This window comes from Natator depressus, chromosome 4, assembly GCF_965152275.1.
Source record: "Natator depressus isolate rNatDep1 chromosome 4, rNatDep2.hap1, whole genome shotgun sequence".
Lineage (NCBI taxonomy): Eukaryota > Metazoa > Chordata > Testudines > Cheloniidae > Natator > Natator depressus.
In genome coordinates this window covers 13,173,641-13,189,908 of record NC_134237.1, presented here as the reverse complement: position 1 = coordinate 13,189,908, position 16,268 = coordinate 13,173,641, and the positions used below count along the sequence as shown (strand labels likewise).

Below are 16,268 nucleotides of genomic sequence, written 5' to 3'. Positions count from 1 at the left end.
TTCCAGAGCTGGGAGAGCGCCATCAATGTGTGGCGTGGCCTTGTTTACACTGGCACTTTTTAAAAACCTCTCTCACCACTGCACTTCTACAAGTGGTAGCAATGGCAGGAGAGTAGTGTGTTTAGCCATCATTAGATTTGATTGGAACAGGAGTGGACAACACGGTGGTATTAACACCAGCTACCTCTCTACGCTAATGCTGCCACCAGTGAAATCACACCAGGGTTCATGTTGGAGTATTTTTAGAAAGTTGCTAGTGTGGACACAACCTCCGATATCCGAAGTGTAAATCACTTCTCCAAGTCTTCTCTGCCTTTAATAGATTTCCCAAGTTATCATGAGTGAGTACTGGCAAAACTCAGAAGACCAGGATCCCTTCCAGGGATTTGTATGAAATTCTTAGCTACTACACATAATGCTAAGTTTAACATCTCTAGACGGTGTCATCACTGGCTTGATTTCCAGCATGCAAACTGAATGGGAAAAAGTCTGCAATCCTACTTAATTCCACCAGAATTCTGTCTTGCTGTCTGCCTGGAGTTGGAGAAGAGAAATAGAAGCAATCTGAACACTTGTTCTCATAAGTTTCTTTGGGTCATTCTGTTGGAGAGTATGTCCCCAAAGTCTGATAGTTCACTTTCTCCCTCTTCTAAAAAAAAAAACAAAACTTCCGTCTTCCTTCTCCATCCAGCGAGGACTCTGCTAATGCCTGGCAGAGCAGATTGACACCAACACCTGCATGGGGCAAAGTCAACACAGACATTACCCCACAATGCAATCTCTTATCTCTTCAAAAACTAGGTTCATTCTCTGGGCTGCCCCTGCTTTGCAGATTCCCTTGAGCAGCACCACACAGGCCAAGGAGTTGTCTGAGATCCATGCTTGCCTGTCTCTTTTTATAGTTGGAGATTGCTTCTGTCTAAATGAGCGGCTGGGAAGCTCACCAAAACAGAAAAGGACAACAGAAGCCACAGCTGGTTTTGGCTCAGGGAAGCAAGAAGGGAGCTGATGGTTTCTGCTTTGAATTAAAGCAGCCTCACCCTGACCACAATCTTCCTGAGTTATAGAAGTGTAAAGTATGGGAAAATGGCCTGAGATTGCTTTTTCCAAATCTCTTTTACTGCTCAGTGAGTAACCCTCTTTCACAGTACTCTGACCCTCTGAGCTGTTCAGCATCTGATTTGATCATTCTCCAGTCAGACTTTCAGCCACTCTCTATGCACACATTTCAATGCACTCGGGGCTTTCCCAGACAAATGCCTTTTGTACTGCAGAAATGAAGCTCTGACACTGCAAGGGATGTTGCATGTACTGTGCACACCAGCCTGGGTTGGTAATGCCTTTAGTAGATTTAGACTTTTAATTTTATTTCACAAATTTGGCACAAAGCACAGGAAAATCATTACTGAGATTGTGCCACAAAAAACACCACTCTAATAAACCGAAGCTGCCCAAATCTGCCTGGGCATCGTATATTGGTGGATCAAGCGACTAGAGAGTCTCAGCAGACATCCCAAAGCAGTCTGTCACCACCTCCTCACACTTTAGATAACCTGCAGGCTGTCGTTATTTGAAAAGAGTGGTGCATCCACTGGTCACATAGTAGGATTCCACATGAAGCAAAATGCCACCTTCCAGTTCCCCTGGCTGCTTTGTAATGCAGAGGCATAGTGGAGCATTCTCTGCGCTCAAAGTTTCTTCAGTTACCAAGGAGGTGATTTTTCAGAAGCAAGGAGCCCTGGCCCAACTTTGTTCCTCCTGAAGTTCATGGTAATGGATGTCTGTGGGTGAAGAGTCCAGGCCAACATATGAGTGCTTTTGAATACCCCACCTAAAACTTCTAAAGTTTCTGAAGTGGCTACAGGTTCATTTACTTCTCAGAAAGTGCAGATCTAATTGAGCAGATGTCAGCAAGGCCCTGGGCCACTTTGAGTAAATATTTGGAAGCTTTATTTTCAGGAAGAAACCTTTAAGCATGAGCAATACCTTTTATTATCAAAACCAGATGTGTTATGGGTCAGAGACTGCTGTGGGAATTGATTCTTCAGAAGAGAGAGGTTCCATCTGTCTGGGCTACCTGAAAAGAGAAGATTTGGTCAGACCTTCAGCTGGGGCATCAACTTGGTTGACTCCAGTGGAGCTATGCTGTTGTACACCAGCTGAGGATCTGGCCCTGAGAGTTTTCCAGTAGTTTGTCACCTATACAAACTATGTTTCAGGAAGTGAGATTCATGCATATAGTTACAATTTATGGCTTTTATTTCTTGTGGATAGTTAAATAATATCACAGGGCCTGATACTCCGAATCAATGTTTATCATCACAGTTTGTAGTATTTGACCCAGGGAGCTGGCCAGAAAAGAATAGCAGATATGCAATCTTTCTTTGGAACCTTGCATCAAGGTTTTTGTTTCTAAGAAAACACACTATTCTTAACTACAGCCATGTTAAGGAATGTTGAGGAAAAGAAATTCCAGATGTGTTGGAATCCATGCCATGGGCTGTGATGCTCTTGTTGTAATTAGTGCTGAAGGAGAGAAGAGGAGTTAGTTGTACAAATGCCATTCCTTCTGTTGAGAGGAATTGTATCATTCTCACGAGCTGCTCAAAGGAAATGGGCAAAGACTCATAAATTCCCGGGACCCCTTGTAATGCCCGTCTGCTTTTCAAGCAGTCTTTGCTATACATTTTTCAGTGGAATTGCTCACAGCCACAATAACTTGCAAGACTGGGCAATAATGAAGTCAGAGAATACAGCCACTAATGCCTGCTATTAGCATCATTCTAGAGGCTGGACACATTTTATCTGTGGACTCATTCTGAGGGAATAACAGTGGAGTCCCATGATGCAATGGTTACAATTAGTGCTCAGAGTATAACCACACTGTAAAGTGGAACTATGAATGAGACATACAAGCTAGGTCCTAATCCTGCAATAGGATCCACTAAGGTGAACAGTCCAATTGCAGGAGCTAGACCATGACTGCTATTTAGGTGGGCAGGGGCAGAGCTGTCATGATGCTCGCTACAGAGTTGAATATAAAAGCTAAAGAACAGAACTGCTTTATAACTCAAGTAGGCATTATTTTAATAAGAATCTTCCAGGCATGAGAATATTTCAGAATCTCTATTTTCCAGTTAAAAGAGCAATATATTAAAATAGCTCTTTTATGAGAGGCCCTGGAAGTGTTTCTAAGTTTGGGGTTGTTTTTTTTGCTTTGTTTTTTTGTTTTAAAATTGCCAGTGCAGTGTTTGTAACAAATCAAACATCTCCATTTTAAAACTGTAATCCACAAAACTGGAAACTGTAGCTCCTTTTAACAGAGTGCAGAAATAAAATAAAAATTGGTCTGTAAAAGCTGCCGTTTGATCTCTATAATAAGTCAAAGGTCTCTGTGTTCATCCAAGAAGGAAAAAACCTATGTCAGAGTGAGCTGATTCCAAATGGAAGATCTGGTCTGTAACTCGGTGGTGGTGGGAAGTTTTTGTTCAGCTGTGTTAGTGCTGTTTCATCAGTGAACTGTGGGTCCTCCTGCCATTGAGTCCCTCTCCATAGTGAGGATATGAGTCAGGTAGCGTATGGCACAAGCGATAGCCTTGGACGTGTGCACTAACTACCCTCTAAGCTATGAAAAGGAGGTGTTGAGGAGGATGGAAAGGGAAAGTAGGAAGTAAATCAAGGCCTTCTCCAGTGAGTATAGAACCATGCTCTGTGACGTAGAGAGGAGAGGAGTGATGGTCTTGTGTTTAAGGCACTAAACTGGGACGCAGAAGATCTGGATTCAAGTCCTGGTTATGCCACAGACATCCTGCCTGACCTTGGGCAAGTTCCTTAATCATTTTGTGCCTCAGTTCTCCAGCTATGAAATGCAGATAGTAATACTTCCTTTCCTCTACACTTTATCTGCCTTTTCTGTTTAGACAGTACGCTCTTCAGGCCGGGGACCGTCTCTTACTGAAGAGAAACCTTGCTAGAACCTTCTAGCAACCAGTCTAAGCTTCAGTTCAGTCCTGGCTAACATGGCTCTGCTTCCATGCTTCCAGTGTGGACACGTTTTTTAAGAATAAATGAAAAGAGCCGTTGATAAGGAGAACAGGACTACAGCAGGCAGGGGCCTAAACTGAGCTTTTTCTGAAAACCTTCCCAAAGTGGCTGTGGTATGAGCAGCTCCACTAGTGCTCGCGGTGGTGGGAGCAAGAACTGGCTGCTGATACTCTTGCTGCTGTGTCACCTTGGCCTTCTCAGAGCGGGGTGAAACAACAGAGTGGCTAAAGAAAGCTTCCAGCTGGACTACATTAAAGTTCCCACCATTGAAGAGTGGGATATTTTCAGTGTACCCAGGGCCACCATTATAAACTTCTACCCCAGATCAAATGGTCGTGTGTAAAACCCCTTCCAGACACACCATTACTATTGGGTGTAAAATGTCATGGATAAAACTTGGCAAAACATTTAAAAGCCTTGATAGCAATAAATTACTCCATTGAAATACAGTTTGGGAAATCACCAGTTACACTAAGCCAACTCCACACCTGTAGGGAGTGTGACATTTTTAAGTAATGTCCGTACATGTTGCAGATGAACAATCTTTGATCACGGATGTGATAAAATAGATTGACTTTTTTAAATTAGTTGTAGTCACATAATGGCATAAACAATATCCTTCTATTTAAGAAAATCTCTCTCTTCTTGCATAGTTCAGCATGGTACTTAAGTAGCAATTTTCATGTGACTTACAAATATTTTTGTCTGGGAAAAAAATTATGAATACTCCTGCTTTGTTTCTGAAAGGAATATTAATATTTTTTAAAAGTAGACTTAAATACCATGTTTTTAGTCCTTGGGACAGTGGAAAGAAAATGTACTTTCAATTAAAGACAACTTTTTTCCCTATAGTTGTTTTTTAAAAGCTCATACATGCAAGGGTATATATGGGTGGGGTTGACCTAACTCTGCTCCCGGTGGTGGCTGAGTGCTTTTTCCAAATTCCATACAAACAGTAGGTTGTATTGTCAATAATACTGTTTGCATTTTATTTGTAAACAAAACCTGTCACTAAAGTTGTACTTGTGCTTTGCATTATGAAAAATAGATATTGTTTAGTAGTAACTTACATGAAAATCCAAGGAAATTTCTACGGCATATTCATTTATCACTCCTCAGTTAGGCTGTTTCATGACATATACCAAAGGAAATGATGGAGACCATAAAATGTGGCATGTATTACTTTCTGATGACATCTGATGAACTTAGGTCTTAACACTTCAATGCTGTATGAGTTAATCTTGTTTGGTTTGAGTCTCACTTGTTAAAACCTGTTGTTATGAAAAGAGGAATCTGCTTTTCTTAAACCCATTTCTTTATTTGTAAAATATTCTGCTCCACCACAGTACGGGCTAAGCTTTGTAGAGTAACCTCATTGCTGTAACCCTGACACAGTTTTGTTGTTCCCCAGCCCTGTTGTACCATGTTTAGAATTATGTGTATTGTGAAGCACCTTGCAAAATAATGCATTTGGGCTCTGTCATCATGATGTGGGAGATTGCCAATGGGACTTATGCTCCTACATCCTTCACGCCCTTTTCGAACGTCTCCGCAGATAGCAAAAAAAATGCTAAAACCCTAGGTATCTGCAGTAACCACAGTGGGGTATGTTGGGTCGTTGATTGACACAAATAACTAAAGATTTTATGAAATCAGTAACCGAAGGCATGAATTTATGCTAGATACCAGCCCTCAGATGAGCCCCTAATCTCATGCCCACCTACATACAGTCTGTAGGTATCTGATATAACCCCACACGTTCTTGCATTCATGCTTACAGAAGGGAGAATGAAGTGACGTGTCCGTTGAAATTAACATCTGTACTGTATGTTTGCCCTAGGGTGTGCTGGAGAGCTTTCTGGGCACAGCAGTCACTGGAGCGGTCTTTTGCCTTTTTGCTGGTCAGCCACTCACAATTCTGAGCAGCACAGGACCTGTCCTTGTCTTTGAAAGACTCCTGTTTAATTTCAGCAAGTAAGTAAAGGGGGAGAGGAGTGTTGCCAGTGCTAATACAGTGTTAGCTGGGAATGAGATTTTTAAAGGGGGGAATTAAGTGCATTGAAATTGAACATTTACTCGTGTGAGGGTGAGAGCGCTGTAAAATGGGGGCTAGAATTTTCCAAGGTGCCCATAGAGTTCCACTGGGATTTGGGTGCCTAGCTCCCTTTTGTTCCTTTGTTAATCTCAGCCAGCGTCCGATTACAAGAGACATTTTGCCGAGCTATAATGAACTGGACAAGATGGCAGTGCATGATATTATTGACTACAGTGGAACTAGAGTGGTTGGTACAGTGGGTTTCCTTAATCACTCTGTTGCTCAGAAAGATGAGCAGATTTCTCCATACAATAAAGGCAGAATCCCATTCCATGAATTTGGTGGCAAAAGTCCCATTGACTTCACTGGCAGCAGAATTTGCCATTAAACTGGTGGTCCACTGAAAGTGGCTATTTATATATAAAAATAAAAGTATCCATGGCATGCACAGATATTGTCACCAAATCTCCTAGATGGGATTTTGTTGCATTAAATAGCTTTGTTTATCAACTCTGAATTAAAAAAGGGCTTTTTCTGTGAAATGTTTAGGTGCTACCCTAATATAAATAATAAAGTCCACAACCAGATTTGCACCCCTTTGTGTTAGGTGCTGGATGGACACAGAATTTTCATTTGCTATTCCAATAAATAATACCAGTAGCATGACATATTGGGAGATTGCTGTTCTAAAGTAATCAGGAGTACACTTCCTTACTGTTAATATTACCTGCTGCACTGTTGACATTTTTGATGCCATACAAAATGGGAGTGTGTAAAGTTAAACAGAACCAACCAAACCACATCTCTTTCATTCCCCATAAAGAAAGAACCCACAATATTATGTATTGTTAAAGATCTGAATTTCAAAGTACGAAGACATTCAGTGTTAAGGAAACTGTGGGTTCCCTCCCAAAGCCATTTGTAATACGGGACAGCTGTTTAGCTGATTGTAGTTATACATGGAAAAGGCCTAATAGATTTTTATACTGAACATGGCTGTAGATTGCAATAAGAAAGGAGGCATAAAGTGAGGTGTCTAGGTAGCTAAAGCGTAATTTCATTACTTCCTTCATTATATCAAGGTTTCTAGGGAAATTAACCTTTGTGGATGTTTAGTAATCTCGCTTGATAATTCTAGCTATTTTCTGGAGGCTATTTTAATTAAGATGATCTAATATGTCTCTCTTCTACACAACCTAGAAAATATTAGACATGTTTGTATATGCTTTTGAGATATAGTAATGCTGCCATGCAAAAATATATTTGTGATCTATCTACAGAGTTCTGTATGATGTTCATTTAGAAGTGGGATGAATCCACTTGATTTCATCATTAACCTTACCACATTTGTGGTGGTGTGACTGCGTCTGAAAATAACGTGATACAATTTAAATGAGGGCCTCAAAGCACGGCATGATCTCAGAGCCTGTCTCATCACATTTAGCAGTATTTCAGAATCATTAGTGTTTGAAGCACGTATGATCACCCACTGTTCTCAGCCTCTGTGAGACAGAGAGCCAGATATATTTCAGCACAGTGAGAAGTTTAGTAAAACATAGTGTCCATTCACCCTTTTGTGAGTTCAGCCATCAACTTTTGTTCTTTCCTGCAGTAACTTTCCCCAAAGCTTAGTAGTATACATCTGTGCAGTCATACAGAAATCATTAGTGCAGGGATCCCATGTGTTTCTATAATACAAGCACTATTGTATGTGTTAAAATTCATAATCCGTTAAATTACCTCCCCAAACTCTTTTTGTTATCGAAAACTTGTTCTGCTAAGTCCTTGGTTCTTACGCACCACAGACTTAGGACTGGTCTACGCTAGAAGCTGATGCACCAGTGTAGCTGTGCTGCTGTAGCGGGTCTGGTGAAGACGCTCCCTGCCGATGAGAGAGTGCTCCCGTCAGCATACGAAAACCACCTCCACGAGAGGCGGTGGCTATGTCAGCAGGAGAAGCTTTCCAGCCGACATGGCTCTGTGCACACCCGTGCTTAGGGTGGCGTAACTTACATTGCTCGGGGGGTGGCTTATTCGCATCCCTGAGCGACGGAGGTTATACTAACACAACCTGTAGTGTAGACAGGCCCTTAGTTGTGGTGCTTCCTGCTGAGGCACTGAAACACCAAGTTTATTTTGTAGGGGGAGGGGGAGAAAATCCACGTTCCTTTGAAAAAAGGTCACAGCTAAAATCCACAGCTATTTCTGAAGCTGCCAGTTTCTTCCCTGCCTGGCAGTGTGAGAGGAGCTCAGGTGACAGAGCCAGGTCAGCAGGAAAACCAGTGGATGCTCTGCCTGGGAGCTGGGCGCCAAACATAAGCAGAGTGCTCCCTGTGCATCCTTTTCTACAGGGGGAAACTCCCCTCTCCCCCCCCCACCTCCACCCCTGATTCCCTCTATCCACTGTGGGTCTCCTGCCTCTCTCCCTCATACAGCCCAGCCCTGCCAAGAAGAGAGAGAGGAGATTAATCCTGCGGCCCATCTCTTTATCTTCCTGGAGCATAGGCAGCAAGATGCAGGAGAGACTGGTGTGTGTGTCGAGAAATAGATTAGATGGGCAAAAGCAACTCCTTTGGACCTCTGTAGGAGGAGGAGAAGGACATCCTCTCCTTTCTCTTTCACTGGTGTAAATTAGGACAACACTTTCTGGTGTCACAACGTGCCTCTAGCCTAGATGATCTGATCCAAATCCAGGTACTGTGAGCAGCAGGAATAAATAGGAGGTACAAAGTATTGCTCTTTTTCCCCTAAAGAGGAGGTGGTTTTCAAACTTACTGTGACTAAAATCTTTTGGTGTGTAGCAGTGGGATTTATGGAGAGCCACTGCCACGTGACAATTGCAGTCATACATTGACTTTTCAGTACTTCATTTCAGTTCTTCCTGCTCACAAGAACGTCCTGTATAGTGGCAACAAAATTAGAAAGAATTCCATGGACCGATGCACAGAAAGTTCAAAAGTCCTTTATGGAAACCACTGATCTACTCCAAACAGGCATAAATATCAGCAGACCTTCCCAAAAGATTTATAGAAGGCAGTGTGATCAAGGTCTTAATCTACAGAAAATGTTTGCATGGTTGCTTTCTATGGAGATATCTGGATTAGATGATATTTCATTTTATGAAATAAGTTTCTCTCTTCTCCTCCCCCAAAACCCACTGTGATTAATCAAGTAAACATTAGAAAACTGGTGTGAATAAGTCAATTGGTGGCATGAAGTAAAACAGATTTAAAGGAGGAAAAACATCAGAAATGTGTCCCTCTTCAGTAATGGGGCCAGATAAGTACCTCAGTATCTGAGCCCCTCATAATCTTTAATGTATTATCTGTCCCTAAGGGTACAGCAGCACGGAGGTGTAATTCCCAGCTCCGGTAGAAGTACATATGCTAGTGCCTAAGAACAGCTGTGTGGCTGCAGCAGCTTGCTGGAGTAATGGACCCAGGGGATTGAGCAGAATTGCACTTGGGAAGCTAGCCATAACTGCGGTGGCCACGCTGTTATTTTTTAGGTGCTAGCTGGGAATTATATCTCCTAGCTGCTGTGCAGACATACCCTTAGTGACTTGCCCAAGGTCCCACAGGAAGTCTGTGGCAGAGCAGCGAATTGAACCCAGGTCTCCTGAGTCCCAGCCTAGTGCTCTGACCACTGGGCCATTCGCCTTCTCTATACGTAGTCTCCAAAGATACCACTATAGCACATTCTCTGTAGTTGGCTGCTCTTTGCTAGCCCTTCAGTTGCCCCTTTTTGCCTGTAGAGAGAGACATGGACTCGTGCTCTGAGCAGAGGACCAGGAGCCAGGAAGTCCTGGGTTCTGATCTGTGCTGTGTCGCAGGGCCTAATTTTCAGGATTGCTGAGCACCAATAGCTCAAGCTGAAGTCAGTGAGAGGCTGCAGGCGGCTCTGAATATCCGGCTCCTAACCTCTCTCTTGGTCCCCCCATCTATAAAATGGTGATGAGGGTAAAGTTTACCTCACAGGGGTGCTGTGAGGGACAATTAATTAATCATGGTAAAGTGCACTGTGCTTATTGTTGGCGGAGCTTGTGAGGCCCTGTGTTTAACTTGTTGGTGCTTCTCTGGTTGTGAGCCCCCAGCATGGAGTGGGAGAATGGTATGCAGGGAGGGGAATTTGCAGGGGACACTGAGCCCAGGTGTATGGTATAGGGGTGTGGGTACAGGGAGTCCCTGAAATAGAGAGGGATGGGGGACTGGCACACAGGTAGCTTGTGGGGGTGGACATTGGAGGGACACAAGGAGCCCCAGTGTATGCAGTGAGCTTGGCTGCAGAAGCTGGTGAGGGATGCCCAGGTGGTGCTGGAGGGCCGGGGTGTGATGAGGAGGGCTGGGGTTGTATATGCCATGTTCTGTTCAGACTATGCCGGGGAATTCTGCGCTATGATTGTGGGACTTTGGTTACGATTTACGTGCATTCACCCCACAAGGGCTATTTGCCCTTAGAAAGGCTCTGGGGACTATTTCTGGGGACTCTGAAGCAGGGAAACCAAGGCAGGGAAACTGCCTGTCATGCTATGGCCTGCTGCAAGGGGGCATGCCAGTCAGGGCTACCCTATAACTATTCCCTTGTGTCCATCATCTAGTGTTGAAAACCATTCAGCTACTAGTGTAGATATGAGGAAAAGGCATTTTCAACACGGTTACACAAAGTATAATGATGGTCTATCTACACAGGGGAAACCTTCTAAAGGGTAGAACCCCAATGCAGCTAGGTCCATAGAGACCCCATTCTTCTAGGACTCTTGCAGTCTTACAATAATGGAGTAGAGGAGACAAAACTGTTTAACATTAGCAGCTAACCTGTTTTCACCATGAGTATTGCAGAGTCCAGGGGGGCCCTGTTGCTGACAGTCGGTGTCAGCAATCGGTCATTTTCTTAGCCTAGACAGGTCCTAGAGATTAGCTTGACAGTGATCTAGTAATTTCCCCATTCCCTTCACTTTGAAAGTGTCTTCTCGTAATGCTGCCCCAGGCTGTTCTTTTAGGGTTCTGGGCTATATGTGAAGTGAGTCCTGCATTCCTAAGGAGTCCCTGAGTAGAGCTCTTTCTTCAAACGACACGAAAAGATTTTTACCTGTGTTACAGGCAAGCTGAGTTTTTAAATCCCCTTTTTGAGATCCTCTCAGTTGCACTTCTCTGGTGCAAGTTCCACTACCTTCACCCCTTAGACTGGGTCGGTGTGTTTGGTACCTGTAAGTCCAGCAGCTGGTCCAAGTGACTCGGAAACAGCTTCTTCAAAACAAAGTGTTATTTTATTCACCCAAAGGCACGTAGCAAGGAGAGGGATAAAACAACAGAAGGCCTATGCCTGGATCTTACCTAAACTTTATTCTTTTTTTGCAAGTTTTGCATAAGTTCCACTCAGTCCAGACCCCTGTGCTCCTGGCCTGGGAGAATCAGACAGCCTCTGTAGCAGTCTCTCTCTCTCTTTGTCAGAGACTCATCTCCAGCTGCTGTGTGCTCACCTCCTCCCTTTCTCAGCTAGGGTTTTTAATGGTTTAGGGCCTCTTTGATCCTAGGCTCTGGGAAAAATTAACCTCCAGCCTTGCTGGAGCCCAGTGGGTGGACATTTCCCAATTAATAGCTCCCCCGTTGTTTCCTTTAAGATTTTGGCAGGAACTTATCTTTGTTGTTGTTTTGTTTCCTATTTGCTTCCTCCTAATAGCCTCTTTTGATTAATTCCATGCAGTTAGGCAGGAAAATATTAAACAGGTGCACTGAGGTGTATATGATAGTCATAACAAATACTATACATAACTCCTTTGTTCCCCACAATTTGCAAGCCCTGAGTTCAGACTTGTGTATTTCTTCTTTTGATAATATGATTGATTTTTAAAGGAGGGCAGGTCCTGCATTCCCTTCGCTGCTGCATGGGAAACTCTGAATCCTGATCTTGATATTTATCAGGGAAGTTAATTTGCAATTGGTTTTCTAAGATATGTTGTAAACTTTGGGCCTGATGGTCAGCTGGTATAAACTGATGTCAGTGGAGTGACACTGATTTTCACTAGTTGGAGGTTTGACCTTTTACGCCTCCGTTTATATTTTCTCATTGATCTTCTGCAGTGCTAAACCATGTTATTTATTCTAAAAAGCACTTAAGGTCACCTGTAATATACAGCAATGGAGGTTGAAGCAAAACTGAACAACCCTAGGGGTTCAATTGCTAACTCAGCTGTTAAACTAAACCGCATCATTATCACTGGCTAAAAAAAGACAGAGCCTCCTGGTTTAAGTGTTACAGGAATTATTGCTTTTTATATACCCTAATAAACTCAGCTCTTAAAATCCATACATTTCCCAGTTTCACTTTGGGAAGTTCTCTAACCCTTTATGGAATTATCCAGCCTCTAGTATTTTTTTCCTCATTGTCACCTATTTTAAAACACTTGTTTTGCAGAGACCATGGATTTGATTACTTGGAGTTCCGTCTCTGGATTGGCTTGTGGTCAGCCCTCCAGTGTCTCATTCTGGTTGCTACTGATGCCAGTTTCCTGGTCAAATACTTCACCCGCTTCACAGAAGAGGGATTTTCCTCCCTGATCAGCTTCATCTTCATTTATGATGCTTTCAAGAAGATGATCAAATTAGCAGACTATTACCCAATCAATTCCAATTTTAAAGTGGACGATATCACAGTTTACTCCTGTGACTGCATGCCACCAAAGCCAGGTAAGAGAATACCATATTAGCTCATTGACTTTCAAATATAGGCTCTCACTTGCGCGCTCTCTTTCTGTCACGCTATCACTGTGACATCTAATTTAACCGTTAAATTCACCCTATGCAGATGAAACCAACACAGAGGGCTGAGCACCATGTAAGTTCCAGTAAAGCCCTCTATTGAGGCTTTAAGCGGCACATAGGTCTTGTGAATTGCACCCTAAGTGCTGATCTAAAATTCTCTCTAGGCCTGGCATCTGAGAGCCATCATGTACATCATTACCAAAAAGGGGAGGTGGTCTCCTGTGTTCTCATTCCTTCACACATCCTTAGTTTTGAATGGCATTTCTCTAAAAGCCTGGGAAAGGACAGAAAGCGATCATTACATCAACAGGCTGGGGACCCACAGTCTCTGTATACACGGCACCTTTCTTCCAAAAGTGCAGGGGATTGGCTACGCAAGGCTGGTATATGAATAAGAGGGGTGTGTGTGTAATACAGTATTTTTACGTAATAATTGTAGGGGATCCGGCCAAACAGTTTTGCCTATTACTGTAGAATGCGTGTAGTGCAGATGAAGTTTTAATAGGCACAGATTAAAGCTTGGAAATACAGGTGGACGCAACCAGCTAAAAAACCGCAAATACAAACAGGATGCTTTAAGCTGTGTGCCAGCTTTCTTCATTATGGGTGAGTTAGTTATTCCTGAGACATTTTAAACAATGACGACTGAGTAAGAAATCTGGCATACAGACAAAGTAAACAGAGTGTTACAGCATTGTACCTGCCAGACAGGAAAATAATCAGGTCAGTGCTATCCATGTGTCTGCCACGGGTTGACTGTAACTGGATCCATTAAAATTATGTATTTGTTATCCATTAAATGTAGATCTGTTAAGGATGGGATTCTCAAAAGTTCTCAGCATTGGCCCAGCTCTGCTCCCATTAAAGTCAGCAGGAACTTTATTATTTATTCCTCACTGGGAGAAGTGAGGAAGTTGAGTTAGGCCAACACTGAGTGCTTTTGAAATCCCACTCTAGACAGACAGCATTTTAAGATGTCCATTTAAATGACTTAGATTTTAAATTAAACGGATCCAGGCAGAGTGGGGAAAGGAAACGGTGCAACTGGAATCTGTATGAGAGTCTGTATGTTTGGGAGGGAAACCCTCATGCTTGTGTAAAAACAGAGATTTGTGCCTGGAAATGTGACACTAATCCTAGCCTTTGTGGGGGGAGAGGAGGGGTGGTAGTGTTTAATTCAATCACAGTCATTAAATCCTGATTTTTAGAATTTCCATTTCACCTTGTTTACGTTGTAACCATTATATTTATTGTAGAGGAAAAGGCAGAATAAATGAATTACTGGTCTTTGGGGACAACTGTAGTATGCGGTTGCTCACATCACCCCCAGAGAGATTTCCGCACCAGACTCTGGTGAAATTCAGGCTTTCTTTAATTCACGAGTGGCTGTGTGCATGTGGTCTCATCCTAGCCCTTACATTTTGGTACACACCCTGAACTCACTGCGTAGTTCGGCAATCTCACATCTTGGGGAAGGGCTGGTGTGTAGGAGTCGACGCTATTGCCCTGATTCGCTTCACAAGGGTGAATCAGGCCCTCTGTCTGGCTTGATCCCATGCGTCCATGTTCCGTGTTGTTAGGAGCACTGAATTCACACAGATAATTAGGTATGAAATCCTGGTGCACTAAACAGTGTCTATAAAAATTCCGTCAAATACCTCTCCATGTTTTCTTGGTCTCCTAACTTGCCCAGGTGTGTTTATTTCCTTCGGGCTCCATTGCACCTTTAGGGCACAGCACTGCCCCAGGAAGAGCACTGGAGGCATTCTGCCTCCCACAGCTCAGTGCGCAGGGGAACCCACAAGCTGCTACGTGTATTTAAGAGATGTTGCATATTTCCCACCCCTTATGCCACCTGTTGTGGAGGGGGAACAGAGCCCTGGCTCTATCTGCCTGCCGCCAGGCACCATGCTTCCCTTTTTGATTGTCTTGGATAAAATCCTGTTTCTCCGTGAGCACACAGAAGCTAGCCAGAACTAGCCCACAGCTAGAAGAGTATTCGCCACATTACACCAGTCAGAATGATCTATAGGTGGGATTTTCAAAAGCTTCTAAAGGAGTTAGGAATCTAACCTCCATTGACTTTCAGCGAAAGTTGGGCATCTGACTCCCTTAGGCACCTCTGAAAATCCCATCATATAACCTTAATGCTCCTTGGGAGAAAACAGAGACATTATTTTGAAGGAATCCAATTGTTTTTATGGCCAGCGTATTCTTATAACAATAAAAACCAGGTCTTTCATCCCAACATGCTTTCCTAGCAAAAGAATGTGGTCCTTGAGTAAATAATATTTTAACTGGCAGATTACTTGTTTTTCAGCACCAGGATGGTATGTAATGATTTAGCAACTGCACACAGGGAGATTGTGAGATTTTGAACCAGGAAGCAAAGTTATAGGAAAAGAATTAGGAAAATCTCATGAGCAATCCCCCTTCCCCCCCCCCCATTCCTTATTCATGGGACAATCTTGGAATTTCATGGAGGATACTCTCTCATGCTCTTCCAGATTTGCACATCAGTCCATGTAAACGCCTGGAGGACATTACCAAGATCTGCATCAGAAAGATAAGGCCTTACCCTTCTGCCCAGGCATAAATGGAGACAGCCAGTCCTGACCACGGCTGTAATGTGGTTATCTCCATGCCATCAATAGTTCAGTCAGACCTGCAAATTATGAAATCTGGTACAAACACCAGGCCCTGCCCCTTCACCAAGATGTAATCCCTGCCACAGCTTCTGGTTGATTCTCCAAACCTGCCAGTGTTGTCTCAAGTCTTCTCTGGATTGAGCCTCCATCTGCTAGTTCTCATCCATATTCCTCTACACATTGGGTCAGTGACTTTAACACGCCTGCTGGATCAGTTGAGATTGGAGCCACAAAATTGGGGGTCACCAAAGCCCCACTCCTGATGTTCCTTGCTCCCCTCCCCTAATAGCCCCATCTAAACCTTGAACGAAAAGGGTGACAAGACGGCACCTGTGGTAACCCCCATCAGAGTGCTCTCGGGGCTGATGAGCAATCTCTCAGTATAATCTTCTGGGATCTCACAGCCTGGAAGGACGGAGCCACTCCTGCATATACCTGCTGGTAAATCTAGAGTACCCGAGGGACCGCTGTGTCACAGGGCTTTTGCTGGAGTGTTGGGAGTGGAACAAATCCTGTGATTCAAAGGCTAACAGCGTGTGGGGGAAGGACTGGAGAAATTCCCCATATATAGCTGTGGTGAACAATGGAAAGGAGAAACATCATCTAGAAGGAAGAAGAAAATAATCTGCTCCAGGTTTTACACGAGGCTCAGAGCAAGCTGGGAAAGTAATTTGCAAGTCTTGTTCCTGGAAAACAGTGTCACATGACAAAATGCCCATCGCAACTGGCATTAACTGGCACCCTTCTAGGTAGTGTCAGCCAAAGGGCCAGGGGTTAAGT

General features: G+C 43.5%; 1 protein-coding gene across 14 annotated transcripts in view; it reads left to right on the top strand.

Moving 5' to 3' along the window:
- Nucleotides 1-16,268, top strand: part of SLC4A4 (solute carrier family 4 member 4) — a 251,636-nt gene that overhangs the window by 179,373 nt on the left and 55,995 nt on the right. For all 14 annotated transcript variants that reach the window (XM_074950418.1, XM_074950426.1, XM_074950422.1 and 11 more), the window contains 2 exons: nucleotides 5,885-6,018; nucleotides 12,494-12,765. In XM_074950418.1, coding sequence (XP_074806519.1) covers nucleotides 5,885-6,018; nucleotides 12,494-12,765 — 406 coding nt within the window. The remainder of the gene's footprint in view (nucleotides 1-5,884; nucleotides 6,019-12,493; nucleotides 12,766-16,268) is intronic.